The sequence below is a fragment of the Erpetoichthys calabaricus genome, chromosome 16 (assembly GCF_900747795.2).
Source record: "Erpetoichthys calabaricus chromosome 16, fErpCal1.3, whole genome shotgun sequence".
NCBI lineage: Eukaryota > Metazoa > Chordata > Cladistia > Polypteriformes > Polypteridae > Erpetoichthys > Erpetoichthys calabaricus.
In genome coordinates this window covers 78,274,392-78,296,071 of record NC_041409.2, presented here as the reverse complement: position 1 = coordinate 78,296,071, position 21,680 = coordinate 78,274,392, and the positions used below count along the sequence as shown (strand labels likewise).

The 21,680-nt window shown below is 38.4% G+C and overlaps 1 protein-coding gene across 5 annotated transcripts in view; it reads right to left on the bottom strand.

Annotated features, from left to right (window-relative positions):
* The window catches only part of LOC114667066 (serine/threonine-protein phosphatase 2A 56 kDa regulatory subunit gamma isoform), a 149,066-nt gene that overhangs the window by 91,126 nt on the left and 36,260 nt on the right, over positions 1–21,680 (bottom strand). For 2 of the 5 annotated variants that reach the window (XM_028822190.2, XM_028822192.2), the window contains exon 1: positions 19,547–19,734. The exons of the other annotated variants lie outside the window; for them this stretch is intronic. In XM_028822190.2, the coding sequence (XP_028678023.1) occupies positions 19,547–19,640 (94 nt within the window). In that variant the 5' untranslated portion in view covers positions 19,641–19,734. Of the gene's footprint in view, positions 1–19,546; positions 19,735–21,680 lie in introns of those variants that run through there. 5 annotated transcript variants of the gene reach the window in all.

Here is a 21,680-nt window from a genome sequence, read left to right as displayed (position 1 = left end):
TGAATACTTTATTCAGACCCTGTAACTCATCTTAAGTCACTTCAGTGGTTTCCAGTCAAGTTTAGAACTGATTTAAAATTCTCCTTCTCATATGCAACCTAAGATATATATTTTCTATATACAGTGCAAGTTTTTTACATTGCACTTTAAAATTATTTTGTGTTCATTGCATTTTTATCTAAACTATATTTGTATTTATTGTAGTGTGCCAAGCTCTTAAGTGGAAAAGCATTTAAGAATAAAATTAATTGAAACAAAACACATCTACAGTGAGGTTGCTATCTTTATATTTTATGTTGGCATTACTGAAACTGGTTTTGAGAATTTTTACAGAGGCACTTTAAATCTATTTTAATAAAAGTAAAAGGAAAATGTACAATTTTTTTCTGTCTTCTTAGGGCACCTGGTTACTGTTCTAGATGTGCATAACTGTGACAAGACTGGAGAACAGTCTGTTCTTTCATTCAGTGCAGGCCTTTGTGATCGGGGTGTTGATGGCAGCATAGGGCACAAAATAGGAAGCAACCTGAACATGACACAATTACATCACAGGAACAACTCATTTACATAACTACAAAGGTCAATCAGGTAACACTGATGTCTTTGTAAAGTTGAAGTACAGATACAGAGAGCATGTAAACTCCACACAGAAAGCAACCAGCCCTCAGCCCTAAACCCAGGCTGCTTGATCCATGGGGGCAGAAATCCATCAGTGACCAACGTAATAAAGGAATGCTCCACTCAAAACTTTATATTTTAATATTTTTCTTACATCATGTAGTTTGTTGTGATGGCAGAGGGAAATTTTTAAAATCTCATGTTTTCATGCTAAAGACAGTTTCTGACAGGTGTCTGGTGATCAACGCTGGACAACAGCAAACAATTTCAAAAATGTCAGTGAAAAAGTTACCTGTGTCACATAATCCACAAGTCAAGTCATTCATATGCTCACAACATTCCAGACACGTGCATTTTTTACTAAAATACTATTAAATAAACCACTTCTGGAAAATGTTGTTATGAATGAAAATGGAACATTCTGCAAGTTGGCTAATATAAAGAGGCAATTTGAAATACACCAGAGCAACCTCATTGACACCTATGTTGCATAAATCAGAGTTACAAACCATACCATACAAACGTTGCAAATTTGATTTAAATATACAATTATTCTGCTACCACCATACATAAAAAGCACATTTACATGAGAGAACTCAAAGTGGCATTTTTACACATTTTCTGGAACTTAGCAAATCTTAAAAACTCTTCGCTGAAACACTGATTTGACAAAAACATCTGTAACTGATATGAAAAACAAAGAAAAAGGTTACTGAGCTGTTGATACAAGTACCATTATGGGACACTAGAGCAGTGAGGAGAGTAGACATTTTCATGTAAGACCGCTGGGCCTTTGTACTTTCCAGTCTGAAGAGAGAAGATCTCATGTCAGTGATGTAAAATTATAGAGTAGCTCTCCCTGCTTGTACTTTTTTTCTATATATAAACTGAGTGCACTATTGGCAAAACCTTTTTTAATAAACTGAATTAGTTGTTTGGTGTCAATCATTGATAAATGCCTGGTGAGCAGTCTAGCTGCCATCAACCAGGTGTTAAAGGCATTTCAATGCAATTGTGACATTCAGAGTTGTGTGCCAAATTGTGTGTAAAATGTACACAGTGATGAGACTTGTAAATTTAATTTCGTGTGACATCCTACCAGTCTGCAACATCACCACATTAGAACCCCGCTGCAGGAAATGTCAGCAGAATATCACAAGCTGTTACAGCAAAATGATGTGCACTGACTTAGCAAGGGGAAAGAGTATGAAAATAAAAGATACATTTTGCACTTTTTCAGGCAGCCTATAGAGCCAAAAGACCCACACCTTTCCAAATTGTCTGATTACCAGGAAAAAACAGAATATGTGCATTACTTGTATTACAGAATAATTTCCTCTAAAAACAATTTAACTTGCAAATGTAAATTGTTTTCTTTAGGCTGTGAATTGTTGTAGACACATATGAGGCTGTATTATTGGCAATACAGAAATTCAAGTAGTGGTTTGAGTGCTGCAGTCTCTAAAAATCCTTTTCGTTTCTATAACATCTGTTCTCAATTTACACAGATGGTCAATTGGACTAACGAGGCGATCAGGCTCCTATCATTCCTGGATTAACTCTCTCTTCAACTGGAGATCTTAGAAATATCAATCTGTTTTGCTTAAAAAGCAACAAAGGATGTTAATGTGAGTGACTTCTGGATAAAAATGATTCCCCAATTCAAATGCACAAGAGCGACTGCTCTCACATTTGAATCACCTATATCTATGAATCATTTTCTTCAATAAGCATTATCAAAAACTAGGATAGCAACCAACTTTCCAATATACACCTAGATCAGTATCTTAGCATAGCTACAACAGTATACACTGTGCCATCTTCAGGTCTGCAGTTTCAACCTGCTACTGTAATGTCTCTCATTGAATGAATAAAGTTTCTCCACTGGGGCCTACCTAATTAATTATACCTAATAAGAACACTGTGGACAGTTGCAATAAAAAGTACTGCACAATAATTTTTAAACAATATAAGGCTTACACACTAGTCTTAGTTTTGCACTGTTGTTTGAATTTCACCCTCTAGAAAAAAAACTAAGGAATTAGTGTTCTAAGAGACTGTAGTAATGTTGGGAATAGTACTAATATTTTAATTTCGGTATTGATACCAGCCTTGGGAACTCCCTACCTGTACCAATTCAGTACCAAAGGAATCAGCAGCAAATTTCTCAAAATCTCTCAAACCCTGATCCCCCCCAGTCTCACCTGTCTGTCTCACAGCAGTATCCCTGCTCAGCCACACAATCATGTACCCAACTGCACGATCGTGAAACTCTCTAACTTGCCATACTATTTTAATCATAACAAGGTGCATGGTCATATTGGTTTTGGAAGTGGGGGCAGGTTCAGAATTTAATATCAAGCTAATTTTTTAAAAATGTATTTACTTTTAAACCACTGGTGATTTCCCCTTTTTGAATTGAGCTAAATGTAACAGGTATATTTCATTGAAAAGGAGGGTAGGGGCTTTCGGGGGATTGGTTATGAAACTACCATTTACTTCGAGGATCAAAATTACCAAAATGCTGGTCCTGTATAGTTATAAAATTTGGGCTTTTGGGAACTTTTTCAGCTTTGGTATACCGCACAACCCTAGACTATAGAATGTGAAAAAGAAAGTTGCCTTTTTCTGTCATACTGGAACCATCATGTCTGGCACTAATAATCATACATTGGTTAAAATAGCTTAGATCAAGCACCTTTCTCATTCTAATAGTTTAACAACAACTAAACTTCTTATATTTAAATGCCATATACAGCGTCTTCAGAAAGTATTCAGACCCCTTTACTTTTTGCACATTTTGCTATATTGGAGCCTTATATTAAAATCATTTAAATGAAATAAAAAATGTAAATGTATTTTCCCCTCATTAAACAGCACTGAATACCCAGAAAAACAAAGCAAAAAAAAAAAAGATTTTAGAATTTCACAAATTTATATAAAAAACTGAAATAACTGACAAACGTGATCAGATCCTTTGGAGTGACACTTGAAATTTGGCTCAGGTGCATCCCATTCTATTGACCACTGTTTCTACACCTTGTTTGGAATATTGATGGCTATGTATAAAGAGTCACATGACTGTTTTGAGGAGCAGGCTATAAAATGGCCAATTGAAATTTGGCTCAGGTGCATCCCATTCTATTGACCATTGTTTCTACACCTTGTTTGGAATATTGATGGCTATGTATAAAGAGTCATATGACTGTTTTGAGGAGCAGGCTATAAAATGGCCAATAAGTATATAATGTATCAAAACAAAATGAGCCGAACATTATCGGCTTCAACATCCACTTTTAAAAGAGGCCAGAGTAACAGCAGTTAGACTGTTCAGTTTTGTATTCTTGTACTGTGTATGTATTCTGCAGGCAATTTTTTTTAAACTGGTAATTATTTGCAAGCCATTCCTTTTAGAACCTTGTTGTTACAAATAAACTTTTACAAAGCACATTAATCTCAATCTCCCTGGGGAGCACCATTTACATTTAACAGAAGTCTAAAATGACTGCTAAAATGATATGAAAATAGGAAATCCTACAACATTTATTGTTTTATTTTTTAAAAAAAAGAAGTTTGTTTACACTTCTCAGTAACCTCACTTCAGTAATTGTAATACTTTGAAACTGTAGCAGGGGTCTCCAAACTACAGCCTGTGGTCCATTTTTAAACGGCCCGCAGCAAATTCTAAAAATTTAATAAGGCCCACACATGAAACTTGTTCTTAACCGTCTTCACAAAACAAGCACAACCAAAATGAATGAATGAATATTTGTTGCTAGAAGTCAAAAGGAAGTGTTTCTGTTTGATTTGCAATTAAACTATTGTAGTGATGAAAGAGTATAATGTGCGACGACACTACAAAAACCAAACATTTGACCTACACTGGTGCCGAGCAAGAACAAAAAAGTTAAGCAAATGGCAGCTAGTCTGCGAGCTCAACAACAGTATTTTTTCCGTGCTAATAAAACACAAGAAAATGCCACATTAGCCAGTTACGAGGTATCGCTGCTCTTGTCCGACACGGGAAACCTTTCTCAGATGGTGACTTCATAAAACAGTGCCTCACTAAAATTGCAGGAATAATGTGCCCGGAGAAAATGCAGGAATTCAACAATGTTAGTTTGTCCATAAACACAGTTGTTCAGTGAATTGAAGATTTGTCAGCCAACTTAAAACATCAAGTGTCAGATAAAGCTTGTGCTTTTGATTTATACTCGATTGCATGTGATGACTGCACAGATGCCACAGACACCACGCAGCTTTTGATTTTTTTGAGGGGAGTTGACAAAAACTTGCATTATGGAAGAGTTCTAAATCCACTGAACATATTACACCTATTCTCTCTCAATTTCACTGGCTCCCTGTTAACTACAGAATACAATACAAAATACTGCTCTTAACATTTAAGGCTCTCCACAACCTTGCTCCTCCCTACCTCACTGATCTCCTCCAGATTTACACTCCTTCTCGCTTACTCAGATCTTCATCTGCAGCTCTACTTTCTATACGACACATCAAACTCAGTTCTATGGGAGCTCGAGCATTCTCTCATAGTGCTCCTCAACTCTGGAATTCTCTTCCCTCTCATATTCGTCAGCTTGATTCAATAGCACAGTTTAAAACTACTCTCCAAACTTATCTTTTCAAGCTGGCATATCAATTGTGGATTCTACGCTGTTACTGCCTGTCATATTTGTTTGTTTACTAATTATTGCTTTGTGATTTATCATTTTCTTGTTTTTAATTTATTAATTGTTGTTTAACTTTATTGTAAGGTGACCTTGAATGATAAGAAAGGTGCCTATTAAATGTATATAAAAAAAAAGAGCTACTTGATCTTTGGAGTCTTAAGGGAATAACAACAGGTAAGGACATTTTTGAAACTGTGTCAGGTGTACTTGACAAGATGGGACTTAAATGGGACAAGCTATGTGGAGTTACAACAGATGGGGCTCCAGCGATGACAGGCGAGTGCAAAGGAATGGCACCTATGGTGTGCACCAAGGTGCAAGAGAGTGGAGGTGAGGCTGTTGAAATGCACAATGTCATCCACCAAGAATGTGACCCTATGTGCAAAGACAATCCAGCTTGGCAATGTGGGGAACACTGTTGTGAAAACTGTCAACATAACTCAAGCACCAGGGATCTACCACAGAAAATTTCAACCTTTCCTATCCAATATCAATGCTGAACATGGGGAACTCCTTTACCATTCTGATGTCCGCTGGCTAAGCCGTGGCTCCGTGCTGGAGTAGTTTTATTCCCTGCAATCAGGAATCAACCAGTTTTTGAAAGAGAAGGACCAACCTCTTCATGAGCTGAGTGATTCTCTATGGTTGGCAAACCTAACTTTTTTAGTTGTTTTTACTGAACATCTAAACACACTGAACAAGAGCCTACAAGGCTCAACTTTGCAAGCACATGAAAGTGTTCTGTGTACAGCTCCGTCTCTAAGTCACAACTATGCAACTTTAATGTTGCGCACTTCCACACACTGTCTGAAATTATATGTACTTTTCCAGAGGCCAAGCTGTCTGCTAAAATGGGAAAATCTGTGTCTCTGATCACATCTCTCATGACAGAATTCAATCAAGGATTCCAAAATTTTTCTGTCATTGAGAAAGAAATCAAGCTGTTCTCAACACCCTTCCTGATCCATATTACTAACCGAGAATGCTAAACCGGATGGACGCAGGGACATCCGGCCATGGGCCGTAGCCGCAAAAAGACGTACTGCGCAGGTGCCCCAAGAAATGAGGGGCCGCGAGAGGCGGATGAGGGGCCGCGAGAGGCGGACAAGACCACAGAAAAAAGGAGTGAGCACAGAAAAAAGGAGTCAAAGAAATGAGGCGCCAAGAGCACAGAAAAAAGGAAAAGGCACAGAAAAAAGTAGTCAAACGCAGGCGCCGCACAAAACCCATTGCACACGAAACTAGCACACAAAAAAAAAAGAAGACACTCGCGCACAACAGCAAGGCACCCCCCCCCCCCCCTACAGGCACCGGACGGGACACACACCAAGAGGGGGATTTAACAAGCCCCTGGAACACAAAACCACCCCACACACCCTACAAGCAACGGACGGGATACACACAAAGAGGGGGATTCAACAAGCCCCTGGAACACAAAAAGAAAGAAGACGCTCGCGCAACAAAAATCCTCACCCAACCAATACCCCCCCCCCCCCCCCCACACACACCCACACATCAATAAGAAGTGACACCCAAAGCCACATATCTAAAGGAAACGTCCATATTAAACATACGTCATCTCAACACCTTCACACTAGGCAGCATAGGTGGATCTCCTTACAATAAAGCACTATTAACCGTTCAACTGCAGAAAAGGCTCCACATTAACAGTGAGTGCGATCCTCCTTATTACTTATCCATATTTCGCACGCTGAGGAACAAACAAGACATGAATACACGGTCACGGGTACAAAACGATTCGGATCGGATAACGGGACCAAACACACGAACACGAATGAAACAAGAAAATACACGGCGGCGCATACAATGCGCTTCAGAAACTCCGGGAGAAAAAATGTCAAGGATCAAAAAACGCAAAGCTCAAGTAACCCCGTTACAGAGACGTGCCCAAATGGACAGACACAATGAACGTAGACGCATACAGCGCGCGTCTCAAAGTGCTGCATCGAAACAAGCACGATTTCAAAAGAAAGAGCTCGCGTCTCAGACATACAAAAAAGGGAGCGAAGAGACAGAATAAATGAACGCAGACGTGTACAACGCGCATATGACCTGCCAGAAAAAAAGCAAGCAAGACTCCAAAAGCAGAAAGCTCAACTGACCGACATACAAAAACAGACAAGGCTCGATACAAACAATGCACGACGTAGACTGAAACGGACTTTTCGCAAAGCGGAGGCGAATCAATTAAAAGTCAAAAATAGCGCGTCACAAATAATGGACATGCAACAACGCGGCACTCAAACGCCACAAGCAAAACATGCCCGTCGCGGACATCAACACCAGACACCTGCTAAACGCTTACGCCAGTTTGCTGACAACGCCTTCAATAATGAGTCCACTATTGAGGAAAATTCATTGGGATTAATGAATGTCATTTGCAATCATTGTCATTCACTTAACTTCCCAGAAGAAACAACTGGCAATACAAATAATGAATTTACACGTTGTTGTCAAAAGGGGCAGATTAGACTGCCTCCTTTACATTCATATCCTGAATATCTACAGAAGCTTCTAACTAACGATGTGCCTGAAAGTAAAAACTTTATGAACTGCATTAGATCCTACAATAGTTCATTTGCTTTTGCATCTACCGGAGTACATATCAGGCCACCAAAAGGCAATGGCCCATACTGCTTTCGCATATGTGGTTAACACAACGCACTATATTATGTCCAAAAAATATTAATGTTAATCACATTAATAAGCAGGTCATTTCATTACTTCCTGGAGAGACACGGCTCTTTCTAAGCTCTGACAAAGTTGACTCTTATGACGACAATGAACATCTGAATTTCCCCTTAGAATATTTGAACACTATTAACCCGGACGGATAACCACAACACAACCTTACCCTTAAAAACGGAACAATAATCATGCTATTAAGAAACCTTAACACTAAACAGGGTTTATGCAATGGCACACGGTTAGTCGTCAACACCATGACACACAATGTTATTCAAGCAACAGTTCTTATAGAATCACATGCTAACAATACTGTTCTCATTCCTAGAATTGACCTTACGAGTTCTGACCTAGAATTACCTTTTACATTGAAACGCCGACAGTTCCCCATTAAACCTGCATTTGCCATGACCATCAACAAATCACAAGGACAAACCATGGACAAGGTTAGCATCTACCTCTCTGAACCCGTTTTTGGACATGGACAACTTTATGTTGCCTTCTCACGTGTTCGACGTTCATCTGACGTTAAAGTTAAAGTTATAAATGATCCATGCCAAGGAAGACTCATTCAAAGACAAGACACAATCTTTACTACTAATGTTGTATACAAAGAAATATTCCAATAAAACATTACTCTATGCCAAACACTCTATTTTTTATTTATATAGGCATCATCCAAACCTGCACACTATTCTATTTCTAATTCATACATTTCACTCTTTGTCATGCCCCAACGCCAGGGGTTGGCGAGCGAAGCGAGCAGGGGGCGGAGCCCCCTAGTGGATGCAGAAGTGGAAGAGAGTCTGCAGTTAGAACTTATTGAAATGCAGTGTGATAATTCTCTGAAGAATCAACATCAGCTTCTCTCCCTACCCAACTTATACTGGAGATTGGAAAAGGCCAAGTTTCCTCTGATGAGACGCCACACAAAAAGAATGATGAGTCTGTTCGGCTCAATATACATATGTTTTCTCTGTTAAATCTTGATAAAAGCAGATTGAGAACCAAAATGACTGACAGCCATCTCTGTGATGTCCTTTGCATTTCAACCACCAAAGTTACTCCTGACCTGCAAGCCATCCTTCAGTCCAAATTGCAGCATCATTGTTCCCATTATAGGTGAGTTAAAAATATATTACACAGTATTCATGTGTTAATAAGCCAAATTACTTAATATATTCAGCCAAAATAAAGTTGATAACATTTTCTTACAAGCATTAGTTGATATATTAACAACTTCAATAACTTATTTGCATAACAAGGTTGAAATATACCCCTCCGTTTCCCCCCTTATTTTCCCCCTCTATACAGGGCTGTGAAGGGGGATCACCATCCTGACTAAGAAGCAATCTGAAGATGCTGTTATGAGAATAAGCCACCAACACTTTTTGTAATATAATAAATGAAAACCCATTAATGGAGAGCTGTGATGCTGTTTTTTCTTTAAGCATATTCAATTAGCATAATTTACCTACATTTGACTGATTTTACTAACCTCACCTCTAGTGGGTGGTCCAGCCCCTTTGTATATTTTTCTGTATGTGGCCCTCGGTAAACAAAGTTTGGACACCCCTTCTCTATAGCCAGTAGCATTATAAGTCACTGGTCTTTGACTGCCCACTCCAAGCTCACCTAGTAAGCCAAAAGATCTGTACTGTAAAACAGTACATAGAAAATGTACTTAAGACTGATGGGATTAACAAAAACAAAAAAAAAAACACTTTACGTAATGTTTTGTGGAAGAAGTGAACGGCACATTTAGGTCACAGTGTAAAATTTAGATGGTTATTCAGTGCTTGGCCAATGATGATGATCATCATTTAGATTTACTCAAAGCTCTCTATTTGACTGGTTGTTCAGGTATACTTTGAACACTTCTAAAAATGTATTTCTGAAAAATGGACTGAGCTCTCCAGAATCATGAACAATGTTGGTGCATGTTTTATAGTGAGATGATAGTGGTAACTCTCACTCATTAAATTTTCCCAAATATCTAGAACATAAAGCTGTTTAATGCAAATGATAGTCAAATGAAATAAAAAAAAAAATCAAACCAGTATTTATATTCTTATTTGAGATATTAAATTAAGGTACAAAATAACTAAAGCTCAACTGCACAACAAAATGAGACCAGTAACAGTTTTTCCATTGTTATTGTCTGAAAACAACATGCAATATAATATTATTGTACCGCATCTCAGATTAAAAAAATACTTTAATGAACCATACTCATCATTCTGGTGAACAAACATTAATTGAAAATTATATACACAAAAATTTCCACAAGAATTATATAAAAAAACACATTTCTCAAAGGTTCTGTAATCCTTGTTGGCAAGCATTTATAACCAAAAAAAAAAATCAAAAATATATTGGTAAACTCTAAAACTAGAACTGCAGAGACAATCAGCCAAATATCAGAATCACCTGAACTCAATGTTATATAAAAAATAATATTCTACATAAAACATTTTTTCTCGGATCATGCACTAAAAATGTAAGCCAGTTGTATTCAATTTATTAACTAAAAACTTATTTAACAAATTATATTTCAGTTTTTCTCTCTTGCTTTGCTGGCTCAATCCTATCTCCAATTCTCTCACTCTGAATATGGTACACTGCCCTGTCCTGTGCACATTCACTTCCTGTTTACTTTTTTTTTTTTTTTTTGTATTAAGTCTGCTCTTGGTACTAGAGGGGGATGTATCAAATAAAAATGTGTCAATCAAGTGAATATCCTCATTATGTAGTATCTGGGATAAGGAAAAAAGTGAAAAATTTGCCTTTTCAATAATTTATACAATAAAGATATCAATAGATGTAATGGTATAACAAATCCATCCTTTGCTTCAGAAGTTGGTATTGACCAATTTAGCAGAAATGATTTCTTGTTGAGGTGCCCTGTTCAGGGGTTGTTGCTGCCTTGCACCTTATGCTATTTTGGACTGGCTCCAGCACCTCCTGTGCTCCTATTCAGAACTAAGTGAGTTAGACAATGACTGACTGACGAATTTCTTGTTGGCATTTTGAGTAACTGCCAACCAGTCCCTGGCTTCGACTTGGTGAAATTTTTGACCACTGTGTAAAATTCCTTCAGTTGCAAGATGTCTGTGGGCTTTCTTGAATATACAGCTTGTTTCAAATCCTATATGCAACATTTCAATGGGATTCAGATCAGGGCTTTGACAAGGCCAGTCCATTACCAGCCATTTCTTCTTTTTGCACCACTCCCTGGTGGACTTGCTGGTGTGCTTCAGACTGACTGCCATTAGGTATCAGGACAAAATCCTTGGACCCACTGTCAAACCCTATGCTGGTGCAGAGGGTCCTGGGTTCCTCCTGGTGCACGATAATGCCTGGCCTCATGTGGAAAGAGTATGCAGGCAGTTCCTGGAGGATGAAGGAATTGATACCATTGACTGGCTCCCCACGCTCGCCTGACCTAAAATCCAACAGAACACCTCTGGAACATTATGTTTTGGTCCATCTGACACCACCAGGTTCCACCTCAGACTGTTCAGGAGCTCAGTGATGCCCTGGTCCAGATCTGAGAGGAGATGCCCCAGGACACCATCCGTCGTCTTCATTAAGAGCACACCTCGACGTTGTCAGGCATGCATACAAGCACGTGGGGGCAATACAAACTACTAAGTACGATTTTGAGTTGCTGCAATGAAATTTCGGCAAAATGGACTAGCCAGCCGCATCATTTCTTCACTTTGATTTTCAGAGCGTCTTTGAATGCAGGCCTCTGTAGGTTGATCATTTTCATTCCCATCAAATGATGTGACATCCTTTCATTCCTAACACAATACCCAGTCCATATCAGTATAGATATCCAGCATGATTTTTTACCATTGAGACCTGATGTGTTTTCAAAGTGTTCTTTTAATTTTTTTTAGCAGTATATCTTAAAATTGTTTTTTGTAACACAGTTTTCAAATCAGGTTTGTCAGCTTCTCAGGTTTTTGACTTGATATTATGAGATTCATGCCTGCCACAATATAAGCAGGAAACATATTTAACAATGCTTACTAAAAAGTACCATTTAATGGACTAATAAGCCAAATTTAATTAACTTCAAATGTCATGAACTTGTACTTTACTTTCCAAATGTCTTCCATTTTTTAGGGTTTTTCCCTACTTTAATAGACTAATCCTCTCAACTGAAGCTCAACCTATTTTATTAGAATACCTGGAAAATTAGTCTTTGCTGTGTTATTTTCAAGTTATCTTGCATAAAAAAAATATAAAAAAAAAAAAAATCAGTAATTTGTAGACATCACAGAAATTAGTTATGGGTCAGTTGACCATACTCTTCATGACCAAATGGACATGAGCAAGGTCTACACACTTTGGGCGCCCAGAATGATGAGGCTTGAAAAGAAGCCTCACTCCATCGAGTGTTCCAGGGAGAGTTTCAGTCTAAATAATTCACACAAAGACTTTTTTCTAATAAGGGATGAAATTTGGATACATCACTAAGAACCCAAAAAGCTATTAATATGATGGAAGCATGGTGTGTCTCCAACACTAAAGAAATTGTAAGTCCAAGGCAGTACCAGCAAGATCATGTACACAATTTATGATTTTAAGGGTGTAGTTCACATTAGTTACATGCCTCCAAAGGCCAGTAGACTTACGCTAATTTGCTTTACTGTATGCAGTATACAACCACAAAAAAATTTCTAAAGAAAACTGTATCATCGCTCTTTTACTTAATGACAATGATCATACTAGCACTGCATTGATTGCAAATGGCTATGGATTCATAAATTCAATGAGATATTCTATTCCCCCTACTCTCCAGGCTTCAACTCATATAACTACTAGATGGTCCTCAATCTAATGGGCTACAGAAGAGGGGTTGTATAAGCAAGACAAAATGTTATATCTGAGTAGCATGGCATATTTTCATCAATGTTAAATGTATTAGTGCTCATGGGAATTACCCTGCTTGGTTTTGCTTATGTTTCTCTTAATAGGTCAGGCAGCAATCTTTCTGAACATCTCTTATGGCTGCTGTACTAGTGTACACACTAGGTTACAAAACACAAACATCACAAATTTAGCATTTGCTGATTTTGTAAGCAATGAAGTATGCTGTTTTAGCACCCCCCTAACTGTAAATCTCTGAGAAACTGCACTGCTGCATATTCAGTGGATAATGTATCATTACAGTGGTCAGTCTTATACTTCAAAGCAACATATGAGATGAGCTTGTCTACAAAATGTGAACGTTTTGTAGCAGATGATCATAAATTTTAACTAAAAGTAAATAAAGATAGAGTTATATCAGAGTATAGGTTATAGACTATAGCTCAGGGTTTAACACTATTTTACCGTCCAAGCCGATTAAACGTTCCTAGCTTTAGGATCTGCCACCCTCAGTAATTGGATTTTTTATTTCCTGTCAGACCCCCAGGATACATATTTTTTGCTCAGAATGGACTGCTGGATCAAAGAGGAAGATCTGGGTTGGGGGACAGGTCATTTTGTGTATTTTTGTAAATAATACATGGTGCACAAACTCAATAAATTACAATAAGCTACTAAACCCACAATTTAGAATTCAATGATAAAATACTAGCCCTTCTATTAACCAAAAGAATTTGCTGTAATTTTAATTACTCCTTTATCTACATTACTCCACATTCATCTGTTGCACTAACTGAAATATATTCCTAGCAGTAGCCACCAATTGATACCATTAAATATTTATTGGAATTTACTACTGTTTTCTGCCTCTGCTTTGAAGAGGCTTCTAAAAGTATTAGGAGTGGTTATTAAAATGTGATGCTTCCGTGACTACACCGATTATGATATTCACCTTAAACTGGTTATTTGTGTGCATTTGTAAATGCGCTCACAGATATAGTCTTCAAGAAAACTGATTGGTAGCAGGATTAGAATTGCACTCTCCTAAAAGACGCGTCACATTAGATTTCTTCAGTTGTACACTTCATTTATATAATCCTAGCAAATCAAAGGCAGTCGGGGCGTATTCCAAAGACCAGTCCTTATCTAGTCTGACACACCCAGCAACTCAGACCAACAGGTTTGATTTTGGGTTAAGTCACTTGGACAGCTGTGTGTGCATGAAAGCTGACAACCAAAGATCTCTAACCTGGAACTTCAACATATATAAATGCAGCTTTGAGGAATTAGGAACATGGGTGTTTTAGACCTTGAAGATAGAGGAGAGTATTGTGTGGCTGATGTCTATTTTATATACTATAACAGGATGGAAAAAAGAAAAAAAACTCAAATTTCAGCTGAACTCATTGTGCTTGTAAACACATTACATAGGAACTGACTTTCACAGGCATTTTTAACATTTTTGGATGAAAGTGTTTTCTGTTCACTTTGCTATGGACATAGTTTTAATATTGACAGTTGTCTAAGGCCACCTGGATTTCCCTAACAGTCTCTACTGATAATTACATTTAATACAAATATTGGTGGTTATGATCTTCTTTCTGCATTTGAGTAAACTATCAGATATTCTAGACATAGAGTGCTCTCCATTATTTTTGGGACAAAGACACATTTTTTCCTTGATTTATCCCTCTGCTCCACAATTTTAAATTACAAATCAAACAATTCAGATGTGATTAAAGTGCACATAGACTTCAGTTTAAGGGTATCTGCATACATTTCGGTCACACCATGTAGGAATGACAACACTTTCTACATAGTCCCTCCTTTTCACAGCACCATGTTTGAGGTATAGCAATAGCATGCATATTAAAGCAGTCATATTTGATACTTTGCTGCGTATCCCTTGCATGCAATGACACCTTGAAGTCTATGATTCATAGACATCACCATGTGCTGATCAACTTCTCTGTTGATGCTCTGCCAAGCCTCTAATGCAGCCATTTTCTGCTCCTCCTTGTTTCAGGGGCTTGTCCTCTAAGTTTTCTCTTCAGCATAGGGAAGGCATGCTCAGTTGGATTTAAATTGGGTGACTGGCTTAGCAGTTCAAGAATTTTCCATTTTTTTGGTTTGAAAAACTCCTGTGTTGCCTTACCAGTATGGTTTAGGACCATTATCTTTTTGCAGGATAAAGAGTCATCCAATGAGTTTGTGGGCATTTACTGGAACTCGAGCAGATAAGACGTTTCTATACACCTCACAATTCATTGTGCTGCTGTCGTCAGCAGTCATATGTATTGTCAATGAGGAAAATATTAATTTACTAAACATTTTCATTTGCGATTACACATTTAGTCACTTCTTAGGCCAACATTATATTACGCAACTTCTAGTCATTGGGTATGTCAGATTAGCAGACTGCATTCACCAATTGTATTGGCAGATCATGTCAGTTTAAATGACTGAAAAAATCGCTGCTGATATGACATTTAGCGATTGCTGCCAAAAGTCCAGCACAGTTGCACTCACCACTGTTTCTGACAGCCAATAGCTTGCTGTCTTACACAGCTCGCGCTGTACGACGGTGTAACAGCTTTGGCTAGTTCAGCAGCAATCTTGGCCCTTTAGTTCCCTCTGCCCTGCTGTTTTCTGATGTCATGGTATGTATAACACAAGACATCAGACAGATAAGACTCTCTTTGGTTTGTGCTGTTCAAAGCCCTGTGTTGCCTGACGGAGCTGAACAGGTGTGGCGAGTTCAGCCATGCTCTCAGCCCATTTTTGTTTCCTTTTTCCCGCTCTGTTTAAATACATAAAACAAGACAAGCCTATCTTCTATTTATGAGGTTCAAAACAATCATGTTCCTTGTTCCTCAATGCTGCTTTCAACAAGCATTCGCTTGTTGTCAGCTCTCTTGCACGCACAGGCCGCCCCTGGGACTAAAGACAAAATTGAACCTGTTTGATTTGGTCATAGTGAGCTCCAGACTAGTTGGAGTGAGTTGGGTATGTCACATTAGGAGACTAATTTCACAGGTGCATGCTAACAACTGCTTCTGACATGCAAAGGTTACACAAACAACTGAAAATTGCTTGGAAAGTTGTCTAATTTGACATTAAGACTATACTGTTCTCTGCTTTAGACTCCCATACAGTACATGACTCCTTGAACTTAATTCTATAATAGTACAGTTTTTTGAGACTTTTCAGTGCTACTTAAAATCAGGCGGTGCACAATATAAATTTCACAATGTTATTTTTTAGGCACCTTTACCCAAGGCAAATATGTATCACATATTTACATGTTACAATAAGAGCCTGGGCTAAAAATAAGTTTAGGCAGTTAATGAGTTGGGTTTTAATCAAAGAATATCTTTTCTATCACACTTACTACAAATGATGCATTTTTTTCAACTCAATTTTCTGTTTGCTTTTTACTTTTCCACTAGCCAGGTTAGGTCATGTAGCATGCACTGGTACAGCACGTTGCTGTACCCACCACACGACGAAACAGCTTGGGATCCTGGTTGGCAACCCCTGAGTCTAACACACGGTCCAGGCACACCCTCCAGAAATTACCTTCTACCTGCCGCAGCCAGGTGTTACGTGAGCGTCCCCTTGGCCTGGCCCAGCCACTCGGGTCCTCAACAATGAGGATCCTGTGAGCCGGATCACCCTCGGGGAATCACACCACATGACGGAAGTGCTGTAACTGACGCTCTGTCGCAATATAGGTAATCGTCCTCATTCTGGACTCCATGAGCAACTGCTCATTTGACACAAAGCCAAATGAGCAGTACCCAAGGATTCTCCTAAGAGACACAGTACTGAAGGAGTCCAGTCTTCATCTCAGGTCACTGGATAGTGTCCATGTCTCTCAACCATACAGCAAGACAGGAAGCATCAGGACTCTAAAGACTTGGACCTTTGTCCTTTTGCATAGATATCGGGAGCACCACACACTCCTTTCCAGTGACCTCATGACGCCTCATGTTCTTCCAATCCATCTACTGACTTCAAAGGAAAAGTCACCAGAGACATTACTGTCACTGCCAAGTAAACCTCTCAACAAGGTCAACCTCTCAACAAGGTCAACACTCTCTCTGCAGACAGACACACTACTGATGGCTGTGCCCAAGAGTCATTAAAAGCTTGGATCCACTAGCATTTATCAGTAATTGCAGATTATATATATTTGCTACTTATACATTTTTTTTCTTCTGGCAGTGGGATAAGAACATTCAGTATATTATTTCAAGATCCTCTGCAGTTTGCCTCTCAAACACATATAGATATGGAGGATGCTCTCATCTGCATGCTCCACAGAGCCTAATCCCACTTGGACAAAGCCAGTACCACAGCCAGAATAACATTCTTTGACTTTTCCATTGCTTTTAACACTATTCTGCATCATTGATAACATTTTTCATTACTGATGGTCTCACAATCTCTTGGATAATGGGCTACCTGACCAACAGACAGCAGCATATGAGGCTGAAGGACTGTGCATCAGAAATGGTGGTGTTGGTGGTGTGTAAAACACTTCAGGGAATTGTCCTGTCTCCCATCCTGTTTACCCTCTACACAACAGACTTCCAGTACAATACCAGCATTTGCCATCTACAGAAACTTGCGGATGACTTGTCCATGACAGGCTGCATTAAAAACGGGGAACAGTAAGAGTGCAGGAAGACTGTGGAGGACTTTGTCTTGTGTTGCAGAGACAACAACCTGCAACTCAACATCCGCAAGACAAAAGAGCTGTTGGTGGACTTCTGACATGCCAAGAAGCCTCTATGACCAGTCCCCATTCAGGGGAAGAATGTGAAAGTGGTGCAGACCTACAAGTACCTCATAAACAAACTGGACTGGTCCAAAAACACAGTGGCACTTCTTCATGAAGGGCCAGACTGTACTTGCCAAGGAAACTCTGGTCTTTTGATGTGTGCAGCAAGCTACAGGAAAAGTTACATTAGACCACAGTAGCCAGTTTGGGGTTCTATGCTGCAGTCCGAGCTCAAAAGAAGCACAATGCCTGAACAAACATATCAGGAAAGCTTGCTCCATCACAGGATGAACCATGGACAAACTGGATGCTGTTGTGAGAAGAAAAAAAAAAATTGGACGCCATCATGAAAAAATCCCCTCCTCTCCAAGAGGCACTCTCCTGGAGAACTTTTAGACAGACTCATTCCACCACAGTATGCTAAGAGCACCTCTGGAGGTCTTTTCTGCCCACTGCTATAAGGGAATTCAATGCTTCCATCTAATGTACTCATTAAATATTTTTATTAACTTACTTATCTTTTGACTGCACTTTTTATGATTTTTAAAAAAAATAAATTCCCTTATTTAATCCTTCTTATTCTAAGCATGCAGAAAAATCTGAAAACTACTACTTCTTGGTGATCTTGTTTATATTCTATATCGAATTAGATGTCAGTACAAAAACAACCTTCAGCAAAATTCTACAAACAATACACTAAATAAATTCTTTCCTTTTTATGCTTATTATAAAATTAAGCTGCCTATACAAAAATAGAGTTGGTTATAAGTTTGTTTTGATGCTGTTGAAATAGGTGGAGTATACATTTGTGCAAAAGAGTAAATACAAAAACTATTAATGAAGCAATATCACAATTTTTATGCAAGACCAGAAAATTCTACAACAATGAGCATACTTGAAAGGACAGTACATTTTGCAATTTTCACTTAGTTAATATTTAAGTTTTCACAAATATTAGTAAACAAAAGATATAAACAAGTGTTAAGTACATTAAATCAGCACTGATATATTCCATTAAGAACCCCAATGGCTATTACAACGCAAATGCATCAAAAACTAAATTAAATAAAATATATGATGAGCATCCCTCAACATAAGGAGAAATATGAGGGCTCAAATGTTTTGCTTAACGCCTTAACTTTTGCCTAAGATGTAATATTCCAGTTACAAACAACAAATCTCTCTCAGTCAGGGATATTCTTTCCATATGGCTCTTGGCTTTGTTAACAGGACTGCCATGCAAACATCCTGACTCACACAGACAAAAGGTGTGAAGAATAATGCAAAGGTATTATTTTAATATTCATCTGACATCAAACAAAACCAACAGACAAGTCATGTTCAACAACTGACTTTCTCGGCAAAACACTTGTCCTTACAGACAGCATATTAAAAAAAAACTAAAGAAACTAAGCAAGAAGCTGCCACCATGTACAGCTCACAGATAAACTTGGTCTGTAACACTAGCTGTTTTACTATAGGTTTCATACCCTGCCCCCACACCACACAATTCTAGGGTAGTGACTTCACTTCCTCTGACATCACCATTGATGTTGGGGGAAGGGAACATGAAGCAAAAGGCTGTAAAACCTGCTTTGAGTTATGATAGAAATGCTTATTCGCTACTTGCACAAAAAAGGGAAAAAAGCCGCACAGCCCTTCATGCTTATTCCAAGGTATCTAAAGACAAAATTCTGGTGTCTATCACATGCAAACTCAACATATAAAAACCTCAAATATGAATAGAACAAATTCAGTGTCATTCTGCTAACTGACTACATGGCAAAACACACACACACACACGCACGCACAAAAAGAAAACAACATGCTTGCATGCCTCTCAAACACAAAGAGATCCACTCACCTCTGAAGTGCATTAGGCCCAAAGGCTGGAAAGGCCCATTGGTATTAGCTGCATCCATTACCATCCTGCCGCCAGCCTTATTACATGTCAACATCTATGCTTTATTAAGAAGCCAATCTACTCCTTAAGGCAAGGAACCAGCCTCCATTTTAGCACAGAAGCAGACAGAAAATGAAGCTCCCTGCCGCTGGAGGGAACTGACTAGCATGTGATGTCACCGGAAAACTGGAAGCTGATTGGAAGAATGCAATTACATGAAACGACATTAACAAACTGCAAATAGAATACTTGAGGTGATTGGCTGTCACTGCACAGAAAGGCAGTGCATTTAATCAGATTAACATTTTCCCTCCATTCAACTGTGACTTTTAACTACTGGCTCCCTCCCTGGGAAGCAGAGATCTAATAATTCAAAGCTTTTTACTGCAAGCAAAAAAAATAACATGCAACACTTATCCTATTAACCCTGTCTGTCAGCAAACAAAATTCCTTAATTCTGAGAAGGTTAACACTATTTGTTTGAGTAGCTGCACATTGAAAATAAAGTTTTATCTAAACTGAAATAATTCTTGCACATTTTAAAAAAAGGATATTTAACAAAAACAGAGCAGTTGCAACTGTTAACTGCATTAGAAATTCAATGCCAATTGTATACACACCACAAGTTTGTTTAAAGCAAATTTTGACATTTAACTAAAACAAACACACAAGTAGGAATAAGCACAATTTTATTAATTGAACCCAGTTTGCAGAAAACCCCAGAAAAATCATCAACTACTCAACATCAACAGTTATACAGACAATGTACAGTATTTTTTCTAAAAGTTCAGTTATGCACATACCAAAAATAGGAAACTCAAAGTCATTATGCGTTTATAATCTTAAACTTTTAAATAACAGTACCTGTTCATTCAAGCAGGTGAAAAACACTGCATTCAAAAATGAGTAAAAATACTATCCCAAGTACTATACAAATATGTATCATGACTAGTAATTAAAGGAATTTACAAGATTGGCTAAAAGAACACAACAGCAAGATGAAAAATATTTTTAAAATTCATGATGCCATAAACTGACTCAAGTTAGTCTCAAGCTGAATTTGTCAAAAAAGCATGTCATAAATGATCATTCCACATGTATTCACAGGAAAAGTGTTTACTGTGCAGCTGCAGAACCCACTACCATATAAAAAGGTCATAGGTACTTTCAAAACATTCAAAGTACGCCACTGCAAAAATCAACATAACTTTTTATAGACCCATCCACTAATTTTGTGAGGATTCTTTCCCCAGGTGTGAACAGTTGGTTGTTTGCTGGCAAGAGATTCCCAGGGACTTGACACCAATGGAATCATAAAGGGGAAAATGAAGACCCCGAGAGAATCTCCAGGCATGATAGTCACACAGGTGGAAAAAGGGGTTGCCTGGAGATAGTACAACCTGTTATGTGTATGTGTGTGTTACAGAAGGGCATTAGGAATGGGGACACTTGCAAGGATGACTGACAGAAACAGCTTAAGTAGAATCATGAAAAACTCCCCCAAACACTAGGAGGCTCTGAATCCAGCACTGAGTAGGGATTCTGGCCCATCTGGTCAAAGAGAATATGAGGTAGGAGTGGAAAACCTCCTGATTGCTAGAAGACGCCCGGTTCCAAAAGAAACCTATTGGGCCATGCTGTCCTTCTAGTATGACAAAAAGATGGGAAGCTTTAGAGACCCTGCCCTTAACAACAAAAGGGTATAGAGTGGAGACACAAGAGGGAATACCAGAGTGAGTTCTAGTATTCCTTTTCTCAAGCAACTGTATGGCTGTATCAGGTTGGGAAGCAAGTGGTTATATTTTTGATTACCTTTTGTCTCCTTAGGGCTTAGTTTGTTGAGGTGGGCTGCCATAAAATTGTGCTAAAGAACAACCCATGCCTATTCTGCAAGCACTCACCAAGGAAAGGCAGAAATACCAAGCCTACACAGTATACACCATAAAAAAATATCACCTTCATGCCAAACCTTACAAATCTTAAAAAGATCTTAAAATCTTCAGTCTGCTTGTCTGTCTAAAGCGTGTTTTTGTTTTTGAGTTGGCACAACCTAATTTTATTATTTTAGTTTATATTAAGTTGCAGCTGATCCTAT